At 38.9% G+C, this 15,419-nt stretch overlaps 1 protein-coding gene across 2 annotated transcripts in view; it reads left to right on the forward strand.

Annotated features, from left to right (window-relative positions):
* The window catches only part of pgs1 (phosphatidylglycerophosphate synthase 1), a 35,276-nt gene that overhangs the window by 3,448 nt on the left and 16,409 nt on the right, over positions 1–15,419 (forward strand). Inside the window, exons 2-5 of one of the 2 annotated variants that reach the window (XM_030755104.1) lie at positions 5,333–5,543; positions 9,890–9,967; positions 14,961–15,060; positions 15,161–15,350. In XM_030755104.1, coding sequence (XP_030610964.1) covers positions 5,333–5,543; positions 9,890–9,967; positions 14,961–15,060; positions 15,161–15,350 — 579 coding nt within the window. The remainder of the gene's footprint in view (positions 1–5,332; positions 5,544–9,889; positions 9,968–14,960; positions 15,061–15,160; positions 15,351–15,419) is intronic. The other variant, XM_030755105.1, reaches the window with a different exon arrangement.

Genomic DNA, 15,419 nt, shown 5'->3' on the forward strand with positions numbered 1-15,419 from the left:
TTAGGAAGAAATAGGATATTTTAACACCATTCAGTAGATCCCCTTGTGCCCCTAAAACTACTCTGACCTGTCAGCCCATGGACATGCAGCATTTTGAGGGAGTCAGATCCTTTGGGTGCTGCAGGTTATGTGGGAGTCAAGTGGCAACAACTGCAGTTCCTCAAATGGCTGGTTGAGGCTGGTTCCCAAAGCGAGCCAATCCCCTACAGATCCCCTTTTTAAAATGCCCAGTTTTACAGCATTAACTGGCATGTTTACAGCCTGGTACTGTACAGTGAGTGATTTCCATTCCATTTTGATAAACAGTAAGCCTTAAAGTTAGGGAAAAGGCTACTTTCGACAGGTGTACCAACAGTAGCAGCTGTCACTAAGGAGCTCATGCTATTCAACTGGACCTCCACCAGGTTTATGGTGTTGGTGCAATTCAGGGCAGCGCTTTCTGTGTGGTGCAGCCCACTCAAGAAGTTTTTGCTTCAGTTTCGGTGGATGTGATGAGCGAGGGTAGATCTGGCTGTGAAACCACGTTTATTGGCTAGTCACCTATCAAGGCACTTCAATGGTGGCTTCGCTGTCGAGAGTTAAGTTCTTGCATTCAGTTTGCTGGCATTAGCTGATAGCTTCCTCTAGACTAACAAAGTGGTGGCTAAAATGCTATCATTGAGGCTTTAAAACGTGGAGTCCAAACTGATGGGTGGCGGTGGCTACGTCCATCTTTTATACTGTCTATTGTGGCTGGTTGTGCTAATTCCACAATATCCCATTTATGCTGGAGTTAAGTTGGATCAGTATCCGCAGAGTCAGTGCCTGGGGCTCTTAGTTGTAATCATTACTCACTTCCTCACCTGTCAGTGGGTTGAGTGTTTTGGCAGATCAGTGTTGTATCCATGTAGCCTTACGGTAAGGCCCATATTAATGATAAATCTAGTCCCATGAGCTCTAAAAGATAAAAAGCAGCTTTTCCTGTTTGCTGAATGAATGGACTGTGGATCCGTTGACAAGAATGAGGATGCAAAAATCCTTTAAGAATAGAAGGCGTTCACTCACGTTTCCACTCAGGCAGTTTTGAATTTCTAAGTAAGACAGAGGCTGGGTTTTTGTTGTTGTTTTTTTTTTTGTTTTAGGTCACATGTCATAAATCAGATTGATGTGGTGCAAGCAAATAGCAAACTGAACAGCTCTTCTATTCATTGAACTCACCAGCTAAAGCCTTGCCTTACAAACATAGCCTTTAATTCCATTAAATCAAAGGGAGTTAACGTCATCCTTGTTATAGTTATCAGATAGCTAATTTTATTTGGAAGACATCAGAGAATGTCACCCACTGAGCATACTTAAATATTCCTCCTATTCCTGCCTTTTTAAAAGATCCATGTTGACTTTGTTTTATTTTATGTTTGGAGACATTTATATGACTGTAGCCTGAGTTAAAAGGTCTTTTTTTAAGTTGCTCAGATGGAACATTCATTTCAAAGTGTGTTCCTTATCTCGTCTGTGACACTGTCCTGTATTTTACAACTAACAGAAAATTGTAAAGGCTTTCTGGCAGCTGTTGCATAACGGCGCCGAATCACTGAGCTGGATGTGCTCTGTTTGATAATGTTAGTCATTTGCACTGCTGTAAAAGGATGGAGATAATTCAGGAAAAGTTACGCAGTTATAAGTTATGTTTCATGATGGTTTTTATTGCTCCTGTGTGTTTATGATTGAGTGATCGGACAGACACAAGTAATGGGGAAATCCCTCCTCTGCCCTGGGCTGTGTTTTGTATTTTAATGTGACTCTTTGTAGTGTGTGTGTGTGTATATGTATATGTATATGTATGTAAAACAATCATGTCATGCGTATATATGTATTGTAGTTGATTTGGGGTCGTAACCAAACATAAAGAAATGCAATTGATGTGGTTGCATTGTCAGACCACACTATGTGATTGTGTGAGAAGGACAAAAAAGCTTCAGTGTTGGGATGAATGTCGAACATAGACAAAGAAAGCGCACACACGCAGCTGCATGTTCCCATGGATCTGTGTTCCTGAATGTTAATTGCAGCTGACACTGAGGAAATAGTGAATTTATTAAAGTTAAACAAAGAAGAAATGTGCCTTTTAATTAACCGCAAAGTGTATGGGGTGTTCATACAGGAAGTGGCGAGCAGAGATCGCAGAAAGTCAGTGACTTCAAGCAACAATTGGCGAAATAACCACCGGTGATGCCAAGTGGGGGTCCAGGTTAAAGTTTATCTCAACTTTGAGACAAGTGGTTAAAGCGACTAACAATGAGAGTATACCATACTGTCTGCTACTAAGAAAGCAATGCACAACAAACAAATAAGTTCCTTTTTTGGGGGGGTAAACAGATTTTGATGCTTGGCATGACATTCCAGTAGCTGAGAGTCAGGCGCATAACTGACTTAGACCTCAATTATAAACTGTTATGGACTTGTTATGGTGATGGCTCACATGAGTTCAATACAACAATCCGGTTCTAGGGATATAGGTTCGTGTGCTCATTCAGCACGATCAGCTGATTGTTGGTGGGGATTTTCATTTCATAAAGGTTACTGTGAGGCACGCTGTACACGGTGATGTGCGAGCATGAGTTTTCACTCTTGTCAACAAAGGTTTAGGTGCGTTATGTGCACAAGCGCGATCATGCGCCTCAAACATCTAGGACCAGGATTTAAAGAAAAAAAATACTGACTTTGGCTCAGAATAAGGTTTTAAAAGATCTTTTGTTCCTCTGGATGTTGCTACATCTGCCACCATCTGTGCTGCTGCAGAATTCTCTGCTTGATTTCACTTAATGGTTCATCGAGTGTAATGTTCTCTTTTGTCTTTGGTGCAACATCCTGGTGATTCCTAATTCACAGGAAGTCTTACTGTAGCACATTTGTGTGCTGGTAAAAAGCTCTGACGTCATTGACACTTGAGATGCTGCCGGTGGCTGCAAGACAGCGCAAAAACACAATACCTCCAAAATGATTGTTTTCCTGTGGTATCTGGCACAACCAGCCTGTTTCATCTGTCATAGCCTCCACAAGTAATCTAAGGCACATCCACGGTGACTGCTTTTTTCTGGGAATCCACATGTAAAGCTGGATTTTCATGCAGACTTTCAAAGGGAAGAATGGAAATGGACTGGCACGTACACAGCGCTTTTCTTGTCTTAATGACTAGCCACAGTGCTTTAGATTAAAAGACATTACACATAGATTCTTAGCGTGCTTTATTGCATGCATTTTTCAATGAAAAGAGAAATGTAAGTAAAGCCAACTTATTGGGAAGGGTGCAAATAGACTGAATAAAGTGAAACACTTGGACTGAAGATTGTCTTAAATGATATTTTAATCAACATGTCAACAACCTTGCATAATCATTGTGATGATATCAAAGTTCACTGTCTTTCCTGGAAGCAGTAGCTTGCACAACAAGGTCACTTATAAGGGCCACCTTCAGAGAAAGACTGTGATAAATGATTGAAAGTTTCAGAGAAGCTGCTGAATGAGACAGTTGCATCAGGCACTTAGAGTGAATTGTGTTTTATTGTTACCTACAACCTGTTACGTACAACATAAGAACTAATTTTAACTTTATACTATAAATTGAACATAATTCTATCGAATCTTCACTTTAGTTAAAGTGTTGTGCCATTTGATATTGCCAAAATATTGTACAGTCCAAGTGCACAATATGTAACGTATTGTCGTAGCAGTCAAAAGCTTGGAAGCTTTTGACTGCTACTGTACATGCTTATTAAAGCACAGATATGAGTAAATTATATTAAAGATAATTTACCAGTTCATGTTTCTACCCTCACCTATGGTCACAATCTCAGGGTAGTGACTGAAAGAATGAGATCTCTCTCCCTAGGTGGGCTCATAGGTGAGGTGTTTTGGGCTTGTCCTACCAGGAGGAGGCACTGGGGCAGACTGAGAACATGTTGCTCCATTGGCTTGCTTGGAAATGCCTTGGTGTCCCTGTGGAAGGCTAGAGGAGTTGGCTGGGGAGAGGGAGATCTGAGCATCTCTGCGTAAGCATAAGTTATGGTCCTGCAAATATGTCTGTCTGCCTATATGTTTCTATTCGAGCAGCAAGTGGAGAGGGGTTTTCACCCACCACAGACGCGCTCTTGTGCAGTCCTCCGAAATCTGAACTGCATGTTGCTGGAAACGGATGACGTATGTGTCTGCCAAATATTGATTGGTTGACAGCTGGGCTAGGTAAGGGAGCAGAGTTCACTGGGAATAAGAGAACTGCAATATATATATATATATATATATATATATATATATATATATATATATATATATATATATATATATATATAATATATATATATAATATATATATAATATATATATATATAATATATATATATATATATATATAATATATATATATATATATATATATATATATATATATATCACAGAAGATTACAGAAAATGTAGCTGCCTAATTACAAGTCTTTGCACAAGGGATTCTTCTATTGATGATCACCTGTAATACATAAATGTAATGGAATATGGAGGAGTGTAAATAGATTAGTTATTAATTATTGATGTTATTGTTGGAGTTATATAGATTGCCTTGAACTGCTGGCTGATTGAGGCGGTAATTGAAACTGTACAGTAGCTCTGAGCTGTCTATGTTCTTTGGTTTGTAGCCACAAACTTGATTTTTATATTTTTTGACTTCTGACTTTTAACCCTTTTTTTTTTTTTTTTTTTGCAAATTGTGAGCACCAGTATCTTGTAATCAAAATGAAGGCTGCTACTATGCATATCTTTAAAATGGCATTTAAGCCACAGATTTTAAGTTCAGAAGTCCAACTGTTTTTCTGTACTGTTATTACAACCAAGGGCACTATTACATTTAACGGCTTTAAGAACTCCTTATGCATTCATTTTTTTATGGTTCTGGGATGTTTGAGATTTTAAAGCAGGGGTGAGCAATTAATTATCCCAAGGGGCCACATGAGAAACTGTTGTGGAGGGCTGCACCAATAAGTTCTGCTCAATATTAATTTGATCTCTTATAAACCTATTGATGTGGCCCTACACAACAGTCCCAGTTTCTCATGTGGCCCCTTGGGAAAATGAATTGACCACCCCTGCTTTAAGGAGTACATTTAAGACAATTTTAGGACAAAATAAAGACTGAATAAGAAAGAATGTCAATGTGATTTTGAATGAAGACATTTGATTTGTACCAAAGGAGTGAAAGGAGCAATTGCGTTGAAAGAAAATTGCTCTAATTACTTTAAAATTGCTTTAATTAGAATATCAGCAACATATAATCAGTTTATTGCTCTGCTCCCTGTGCCTCCTGCAGGTCCTCTGTGCTCCTTCTGGCTCCCCTTTTGGCTGAAACTGACCCGGTTCCTTGTCGCATCTCCAGACCCACTGGCTCAGCTGGAGCTCAACAAACAGACGATCTCTGCACCCGTTTCCGATGGATGGCAGAGCACGTACCAGCCTTCCGGGTGCCAGGCTCCCATGTCCACATTCTCACATCACCTGACCAATTCTACCAAGCCATGAAGGTCTGTCTCAGAGCACATTATCTGGTTCTACTACAAAGGACTGATTTTAAAAATGAGAACAAAGGTCTAGTCTGTTAAATTTAAGACATGAGAGACGCCTATGTTGACTTTTCACCTGTATCACTGTGAAATGGTGGCCATGGTTACAGAGTGCACACTGCAGATGACAATGGATAATTGTTCAGACATGCTGCAATTGTTGTTGCCCATAATAACTGCACAGCCTGCTTGAGGAAACTAGCATCCAGCTATTATTTTCCCAGTAAATACAATGTGTAAAAACAGTGTTAATGCTCTTGAGTCCCAGCCTGTCGCCAATTTTCCCACATGTCTTTCCCCATATCTTTCCCCCATTTCCTGTCGTCCCTCTACTGCAAATAAAGCTGCTGTGGCCAAAAAAAAAAAAAAAAAAGGTCCGAATCCTGGACAAGCCCCCAGTTATGTTTTGGTCCCTAAATCTAAGATTTAGAGGCACTCAATGAGATGCCCAAATGTTGTTGCAGATCAACAAATCCTTACTAATAAAAAAAAAAAAAAAAAAAAAAAAAAAAACTTACAGAGGCCCAGTACAAATGGGAGAAGGCTTTAAACCAAACATGTTATAAACTTAACTAATTAAACTGACTGCTGGTAGGCACCCGGGTGGCTCGGGTTAGCAAATAAAGCAGCCAGATAGTTACAGTGTGAGAAAGGGAAAAAAAGTGTAGAATAGAGTTTATCTCTGGGTCGAAGTAGGCTCCATGCCCAAACTTTGTTTCCTTCTGGGAAGCAGAGAGTTTTTATAATAAAAAAAAACTCAGGAAGTACATTTCACACTAAAATCCAGCATCTGCATCAAGCTGCAGCCTTACTTTCATGACTTCTTAAAATTGAAATCAAAAGCAAGTCAGTGCTCACAGATTTTCATTTTAAAGCATCCCATCTTCAGATATGAAAATAAGTAGTTTATAATTTGGTACAAAAATGTTTTTGGTGTCTATAGATAATTTGCTCCTCCATAACCACTTTAGCTTCTTCTTTTGCTTTTCTTTTAATTCCAGATAATCAATATATCTATCAGTCGATCCATCTATACATGTTTTGTTAAGATTAAACTTTTTATTGCTTGGGAACTGGTGGCTTCATTGCTGCTAAATCGAGGCCTGGAACCCAACCCCTCACCACTGTTTGTGTTGTTGGTGTCTTTCAAAGCATTTTTAGTGTAAGACTCTGTTTTTGCATTCCATTTCTGTTTGTTACTTAGCACTAATTGTCATATTTATATATTTGTGCATTGTAACCATTCAGTTTATGGATCCAGCTTGCTTAAGCAAATTTAAAATTTGAAGCTGTTCTGGGACATTAACTGATAACTTGGTACTCGTACCTCACGTCCAGATGCTCAATTCCCTCTTGTAAAAACAAACTCAGCGAATGCTGATAAAGTTGTAGTTTCAAAACAGGACTTTACAAATCAGTGGGTGACATCACAATGGTGACATTTATCTGTACTATAAAGTATGTGGTAACATCACAATATTATAGTGTGATTTGCTTTTAGTTGAGACATTTTAGAGGGGAACTAGAAGTGGACTGCTTTGGAGAAAACATGCAGTGATAGGGGTGGTAATTGCAGATTTTTACCTCACAGACTATTAGTTACTGAATAATTATTAATTAGATTATTAATCCTGAAGAAAATTCTTTTGACTTTCACATGCTCAGTGAATAGAAATAGAATAGAAACAGAAACAGTGTGTCGAGTCACAGTGAGTAAAAACAACAAATGAAGCTCAAGTCCTAAATGAACAAGATACAGATAAAAACAGCATGAAATATAAACCTAAATATAAATATCATTGTGTACAGTAGTGCAAATAGGCACAAAGTATCACAGTTTTATGTTTTAATGAAACCACACTCATATTCATATTTCTTAGAACAAAGGGGCTGTTTATTTAAAACTTTCAGGAACAAACCTTAAGTGAAATTTGACTTTGAAAGTGACTTTAAGCAGGATCCTTCCTCATGCAAAACCACGGTTAAACTTAGAAAGAGAGAGATTTAATGCATGGATGAAAATGGCTCTTAATTCTGCTCAGGAAGAATTCCTGTTTCATTTTACTGCCCTTCAGGCCTCTGACATATTTGCAGTACTTCTATAAATGTATATTATGAGGTTTAAAAATGGTGCTTACAGTATGAAACCTTTTAATGGACAAGTGTTTATTTGCATGAGGAAAAAACTACTGAGGTTAAAAGAATGTTAGCAGAATGTTTCGAATGGGTGAGAGTTACAGTTTTGTTGACTCTTCCTCATTGCTGGGAAGGTTTCACCTGAATGTATTTTTAGATCACTTTTGGCACAAGTGCTGCTCTTTCCTGTTTCGTCACTTATTGTCACAAGACTGTTTTCCTCATTTGTGGCTGCATACTGATCCAGTCATAATTTGTAGCACTAGTAGCCAAACAAAGAGAAACTTGTGTGGTTATCTGACTGGTATTTAAACCGTAAAGCAAAGACACATAACTGCATTAATGTGCAAAAATATCATTTAAGGATTTTTGGTTTTTAGTTAGACGTACATCCTTTAAAGCAACAATTTAGACAAATCATTAATGATTATAGATTTTCTTCTACTCTGACTGTTATTAATAACCTTAGAAGGAATTTCATTTTTATTGCAGTTTACTGTCTTTATAAAGAAATTCTTGTTAATATATAAAAAACAAAATTCAAGCAAAACTGAATAAATCTCAAATATGCATTTTATATATATATCTGTGTCTTACAAACAATACACTGGGTATTTTAGGTTTTTAATGTTAGGGTATTACGCTGGGATTGAGAAAATCATAAGCATTTAAAATTCACTTTTTAAAATCTTATGGGAACTCCAAGCAGCCTTTGATGTGTGAATTTGTCTGGGTTATAACTTGGGTGAGAAATGTTTGTTCCTCCCTCCAGGGAAGCATAAATGAGTGACTCCTTATGTTACAGAGCAACATGTATGAAATATAGACAGTTCTACTGAGTACCCATTGAACAACAATTATTCGCTGTAAAAATATATTTTAAATATTAACTGTTAAGCTCAGCACTTAATTGATTATTTTCATATACATGAATACACTTTCTGACGAGCCTTTGAGCAGGTGACACCTGTTCTTTGGAACGCTCTTGTGAGGAGGTAGGCGTGTCGTTGTCAAGGTCTACAATCAAGAGATGCTTCATGAAAGATGTGCACAACTGATTGCATTCAAGTACAGGAAGACCAAATTAGGCTTTACCAGAAATCATCTAAAAGAGCCCTCTCTGTTCTGGGAAAGGCATCCTTTTGCCAAATGAGGTCAAGATTAACTTGTAGCAGAATGATGAGAAAAGTATCACTAAGCAAAACATGATGCCGAACATGGTGGTGGCTACGTCACGGCATGTATGGCTTCTGGTGGAACTGGGTCACTATTTTTTTTATTGATGATGTGACTGTTTATGCAAGGCCAAGTCAGTCACCTGATTGCACTCAAAACAGAGAATGATTTTCAGTTACAGAAGACTTCAGGCAGTCATTGGCTGCCAAGGCTCCTCTCATGCATCGATAACAGTCCTGATATTTAAAATGATGTTAGTTTGTCCATTTACTTTTGAACCTCTCACCTTCCACCGGAAAGTGGCAAGATACATGGTTCTTATTTACTAGGGCAGTAAGCCCCAGTCATAATCCTAGTGACCTAATTACAAAAATTGTCACTGTCATTGTCACCTGACTGTTTTTCTTAACCGTTTATCCAAATTTTGGGTTGCGAAGAGGCAAAACAGAGGGTGCATCATTTACCCAAGGGGCCTCATGAGAAGCTGGACAGATCTCCTTCAATCTGTCAGAGCTATCACATACAGACAGAAAGCCACATCTTTAGAATCACCAGTTAACTAACAAGCAAAAAAGGCCGACAGGCTGAAGCTCAGTCTAGACCTCCATAAAGCCAAGAGTAGCAGCATCTGTACCTTCATTACTATCAGCAACAACTTTTAGATTGTAACATTGATTTCTTAATGTCAAATTTTGTCTTTTTTTTTTTTTCTTAAATAGCTGAAATTTTGGAGACCCTTTCTTTTTTTCCTTCACCTTAAGGAAAAAAAAACATTACTTTCTTTCCTTATTTGGCAGCTCCATGGTTGCACTACAACTGCTTTCTTTCCTTATGCCCCAGGCCAAGTGTTTGCATGCAGCTACCAGGAAATAGAACTCTTGTGAATAGGCTATCATTTCCTCGGATCGCCTCCCGTCCACATAGTCTTCATAGTCTGCATTCACATTCTGTGTTGTAATTCCTTATTTGTATTTTTTATTTCAATTTCACTGCAGGCTCGTATCAAGACTGCACAGAGGCGGGTGGTGATGGCCTCTCTCTATCTGGGAACAGGTCAGCTGGAGCAGGAGCTGGTGAGAAAAGTAGAGTTTATGCATACGTGTGTGTTTTCACATCACTGGAGAATTTAGTTCTGGGCAGGTGAGAACAATACCATCCAAGCATGTACACGTGCCAGATAACTGTCAGAAATGCCAGAAAATATGAGTCAGACTTCTCTTCCAGGACGCCCACAGTGTGATTTTGTTCAGAATGAAAATGTACTCCAGACCAACTACAAGGAATGACCCCAGAATGCAACGGTTTATGGGTATAAGGAGACCAGCACTGGCATGTGACAGCCTGCTGTTCTTCATGCTTGGAAAACCTAGCATAACAACATTAACCCAAAGTAAACCACAGTCTGGACTGATGGTCATATTCAGCTGTTTCTCATGTTTTTTCAAACTGGCGCAAGCAGCAGAGGAGAGAGTGAAATACAGCAAAAGGCACAGACAAGCCAGCATGCTTAATTACAGTTAAAAGCATTGGGATCAGTTGTGAGTGCTGCCAAACTCTGTAACCTCACAGGATGATGGATTACTAGAAATGTGAGTCAATATGTTTTTATTTTCAAGCCTGGGTTTGCTTGAAATTGGACTCAATGAACTGAAGTGCAAAAATGTGAGTCTGTTCTGTGGTTTAGACCAAAGAATTCAAACATCAGGTGTAATTTTAACGTAAAGCCTGAATACGCCAACGCAGCCCTGATCGGTACAAAACAGACTAGATGGTACTGAGTCATGCAGAATGTATTTACACAAGTGGTGGTGCAGCCAATAGGAGTAATCTGATAATTGAGGGGCATGTTTATCTTTAACATACCATACGCAAAGGTTAGCCAGCGTGCTTTTAGTAGTTGTTGGCGTTTGCAGTTTTTAGGCAAGAGTAATTGGTTTCATACATTTGCACATGCAGACAATGAAATGCACATTCCTTCCATAGGTTTCCCGCAATTCCTTTGGCTTAAACAGATCAGGAAATGGACAAAGGCAGGGGACAAGAGGATGGCAAACTAATAAACATGGACATAAACAATAGAGGGTCCCAGTTGTCAGATTGCTAGAAAGCTAAACTAAACTTTTTCCAACAGTAAAAATAAGCTCTGTAAACTAACTGAAAAATTAGCACAAAAAAAAAATGTAATAAATATCAGATTTTTTTTGTTTAACGGTTAAATCAAATACATGGTCACGCTAGATATCTAAAGAGCATAGCAACAATTCTTTGGGTCAAAAAAAAATCTTAACTTTGTTTTTTCATGTGTTGGAAAAATGTTTAAACTCTGAATTCAAGTGCGTGGAGGTGGAGAGAGAGAGTCTGTAAACAATTATTTGCAACATAATACATGGTTCTCATCTATCCATCTTTTTAACAGCTTATCCATTTTAAGCTGGAACTGGAACCTGTCCTTGCTGCCACAGGACAAAAGACTTGATACGCCTCATAGAGGTCGCCAGTCTATCACAGGGCTAACACAGAGAGACAGACAATGACACAGCTATAACCTACTAATAAAATTAGCCCAATATCGCTCAGATTCCACAGAATGAGAGTTAGGACAGTGTGACTGAAGGTGGTGGTTTGGAAACTGACAATGAATAAAATAAATCAATAAATGGTAGTCTTGGTTACTGGTCAGGATGTAGTGCTATGATAGCCTGCACATTGGTCAGTCCATGAAAAGTCGTGACACCTGACATCCATCAGCATCTGCAGATTTATTTAATATGCAATAACTTTATTAAATTTAAAGAAGACATGCAAAGTTTTACCATCATGCTATGAATATTTTTCGAGTTACAGGCCCCTCAAAGTACACCAGCTCCAGGTGTCATTGTCAGAAAACAGATAAAATATTCAGGGTAATAAATGCTTCTTTCTGTTATGCTACTTCCTTTAAACTGCTGCTTTTTTGCTGTTGAAAATTTGATATAATCCTATGATACTAGTGCTCAAAGTTGGCGTAAAAAAAACTGTTGGACAGAAATGTCTGGTTTACTTCACTAGAGGAAACTTCAAAAAGTTCATTTTGGGTCTCATGAAAGATCTCCGTATTACCTGCTTTTTGATACAGGTCTCATCTTCTAGCCACGATTCCCTCTATGACTGAAGGTGACGTAAAATGCACCAAATTTGTGATCTGCTGCTAATTTATGCTTCTCCTCACAGAGGTTTTAAATGTCCTCACTGCTTTCCCCCTACTACATCTACCACGACCACACCGGTGTTACAAATGTCCCTCCTGTGACCATATCAGATTCTGATTTTGATGTATTTTGCTGAAATTGTTACATTTTTTTTTCCTCCTCTTATAATAGATAACGCTGGTTGTAAATGTAATGAACTGGCTGGTCTGTGCACTGATCCCCTGGAAAATTTTCCACACCCAACTGATTGCACACTCACACTGATTTAGTCTGCTCAGTAGATCTAGACCTAAGGGAGGGGTGTCACAAGGATCCAAGGGTCTTATTGACTATGTCAGAGATAAATGGCAATTTATTTATTTATTGACCATGTGAACTCAGAGATGTAAATACCACAGAAAAAATAAAACAAAAAAAAACTGAAGGAGCAGCATCTCCTCCCGTGGTGTGCGTCTGTAGGCCTGGACTAAATCTGTGTGTGCTTAAGATTTGTATGACAACAATGGAGGACTCAAACAGTTTTCTTATCTAGATTTAATAGTGTTAGGCATTTAGGGCAGTCTTGCGCAGAATAATAACAACATACTGGCACTCAGCTTCACAGAAATAAACAGTTTTTTCTTTCTCAGAGCTCACGATCATTGTCAGATTTACGCCTCAAGGAACTTCCAGAGCTGGAAGTGTTGGTGGTCCCTAAAGAGCTCTCTACTGGAAAGGCGAAATGTTTTACTGGCATGTAAACAGACACTGTGGGGTGACGCATTGTGATTGTATTTGGGCACCAGATGCACAATTTAGCAGAAGTAAAACAGCACTGGTTTCATATCAGTAGACATCCAAATGCCAGGCAGGCCACAAAAAAAGACTTCACTTGCCACCAGTGGCGTCCTCCGTCGAGCAGCCGTTTCCTCTTTGTGTGCAGAAGTGAGTCATTTTTTTTCCCACGCTCAGTAAACGGACAATAAAAGGAGCTGGTGTTTGATAAAATGCTCATAATTAATCAATAATCATTAACCTGTTTCTTTGTATTGCATCTCAACCTTGGAACGTTTACTGGAAATGGGAGAAAAAAAGGATTGGGGGGGGCTTTGATTGTCTTTCAGGAAGCCTGGAGAACCATACCTGAATTTAAAGACATTACAAGAATGCTTGCGTAAGAGAGTTCAGGCTGTGTTGAAGAATATTGGTGGTCATACAAGATGTTGACTTTAAAGCTTAGAGTTGTACAAACTCTTTTTTTTTTTGCCTTATATATGGCGTTTCCATGTATGTTTGCACATATTTCAATAAATCGCTGTGCCCACATTTCCCATTTTTCTAGCTAAACCTAAAGAAATTAAATTTAATCATTAGTATTTATTAAACTCTGGCTCTTTGTCTCATAGTGTGTCTTTTGGCCCGTCTCTCTCTCTCTCTCTCTCTGCTCTCTTCTCTTTCCTCTTCCCCCAGCTGGTCACAGGGAATGGCTGCCCCGCTCTGAGGCTGGTTACGCTGGAGGTTTCTTCCTGTTAAAGGGAGTTTTTCTTCCCGCTGTTGCCAAGTTGTTGCTCACAGGGAGTCGGGTGATTGTTGGGATTTATTTCTAATATCTTTATCTTACAATACAAAGCACCTTGAGGCGACTGTTGTTGTGAATTGGTGCTATAGGGGTGGCTCAGTCTCATGCAGAATTAATTGCAGAGTGAAGCCATTGTAGTATTTCCCATTGGACATGCTATACAGCAAAAAGAGATGGTGACAAGCTAAGCTGCAGTTCAGCCATGATGAGTCTTCCCTTCTTTCTTCGCGGTGATTGGATAAAAGTCTGTGTCTGTCCCACAGGGTTGATTTGAATCCCACTTAACAAATGACTTTTGCCATTAGTTTACACTAATTTATACTTTACCTTTTAATAGTTTTCTGTTGTTTCAAAAGCTGTGTAAAATAATCTGATTTTCCAGACCCCAAAGGCATGTCCTTTTTATTTGTATTTTTTTTTTTTAATTTTAACCTTTATTTAGCCAGGAAATCCTTTGAGATTCAAATCTTTTTCATGGGAGCCCTGAGCAGGAAGGCATACTCTAAATACTTTATTTCATCTGATAAACAGCTTCAAACCCAAAGATAATCAGTTTACAGTCAATTGTGATGAAACTCTTTACCAACAAATCCTCACAAGGAGGATTTCCCATAATGCAGGGAATCGTTTTGTGTGAACACAGCAGCAGATGTTAAAATAACAGAATTCTGTGGGCGTTAAGAAGTAAGGTTACCACATCTAATCCCACACTTTGAGGATAACAGCTCGAGGCTACATCAGGGATTTACTGGTGTTACACATTACACAAAGCTCTGACTGAAGTGTCTGCATTTTAATGCTATGATACCCAAATCATCAGTGATTGGAAGCACTTTAACCCTAATATTATGTTTTGCTGAAAAACATAAATAATTTTTTTGGATTGTCAAGATCCCAAAGGAGAATTTTCCAAAGCCAAAATCACATTTTCTGGTTGCATAAGTTTGGGATACTTCTCATCCTTGATGATAAATTCTTCAGGTTATTCCTTTTTTTCTTTTTTTTTTTTTTTTACTGTATTGTGAAATCAGTAGCCTTACAGCATCTGTCTGGCTCACAGGCCAGTGGGAGCCTTTGGTAGTCTAACTTTCCTAACATAGATAACTGCAGTGGGTGTTAAGAAATACAACCTCACTAATGATTAGAAATTATGAACCCCACCACAAAAATGACAGTAATCAGCATCAATACCACACTGAAATGACAGATTACAACCCCTTACAAAGTCTACAACCCTCAGTCACATGTTAAAGTCTGTCTTAAAGGAATTAGATGCTCAGGTGGTGCAGAATTATTTTAACTGCACTTTGTTTTTTAAAGGTGGACTGTATGGAGGAAGCGCTCCAACGTTCCCAGGACAACAGCCGTTCTCCAGACCTGAAAGTTTCCATATTGCTGGACTACACACGCGGATCACGAGGTTGTTGCCGTTTTCCCTGGGACCTTTTTTGTAGTTAGTTAGTGCAGAGCACTTTGCTCATCATCCTGAGTGTATTTATGTGACTGTGTTTCACGTGCAGGGAAGATTAACTCAAGGACCATGCTGCTCCCTCTGCTGCAGCGCTTCACATCTCAGATGAGGGTGTCTCTGTACCACACTCCAGACCTGAGGGGGCTGCTGCGGCTGCTGGTCCCGCAGCGCTTCAATGAGACCATCGGAGTCCAGCACATCAAAGTCTATCTGTTTGACGACAGCATCATCATCAGCGGGTATGTTTGCGTCAGTAGGACCTTTTTCCGCCATCTTTATGTTTTTTGTTTGAATTCAGGCTAAAGTTC

The sequence above is a fragment of the Archocentrus centrarchus genome, chromosome 19 (genome assembly GCF_007364275.1).
Source record: "Archocentrus centrarchus isolate MPI-CPG fArcCen1 chromosome 19, fArcCen1, whole genome shotgun sequence".
In the NCBI taxonomy this organism is placed as follows: domain Eukaryota; kingdom Metazoa; phylum Chordata; class Actinopteri; order Cichliformes; family Cichlidae; genus Archocentrus; species Archocentrus centrarchus.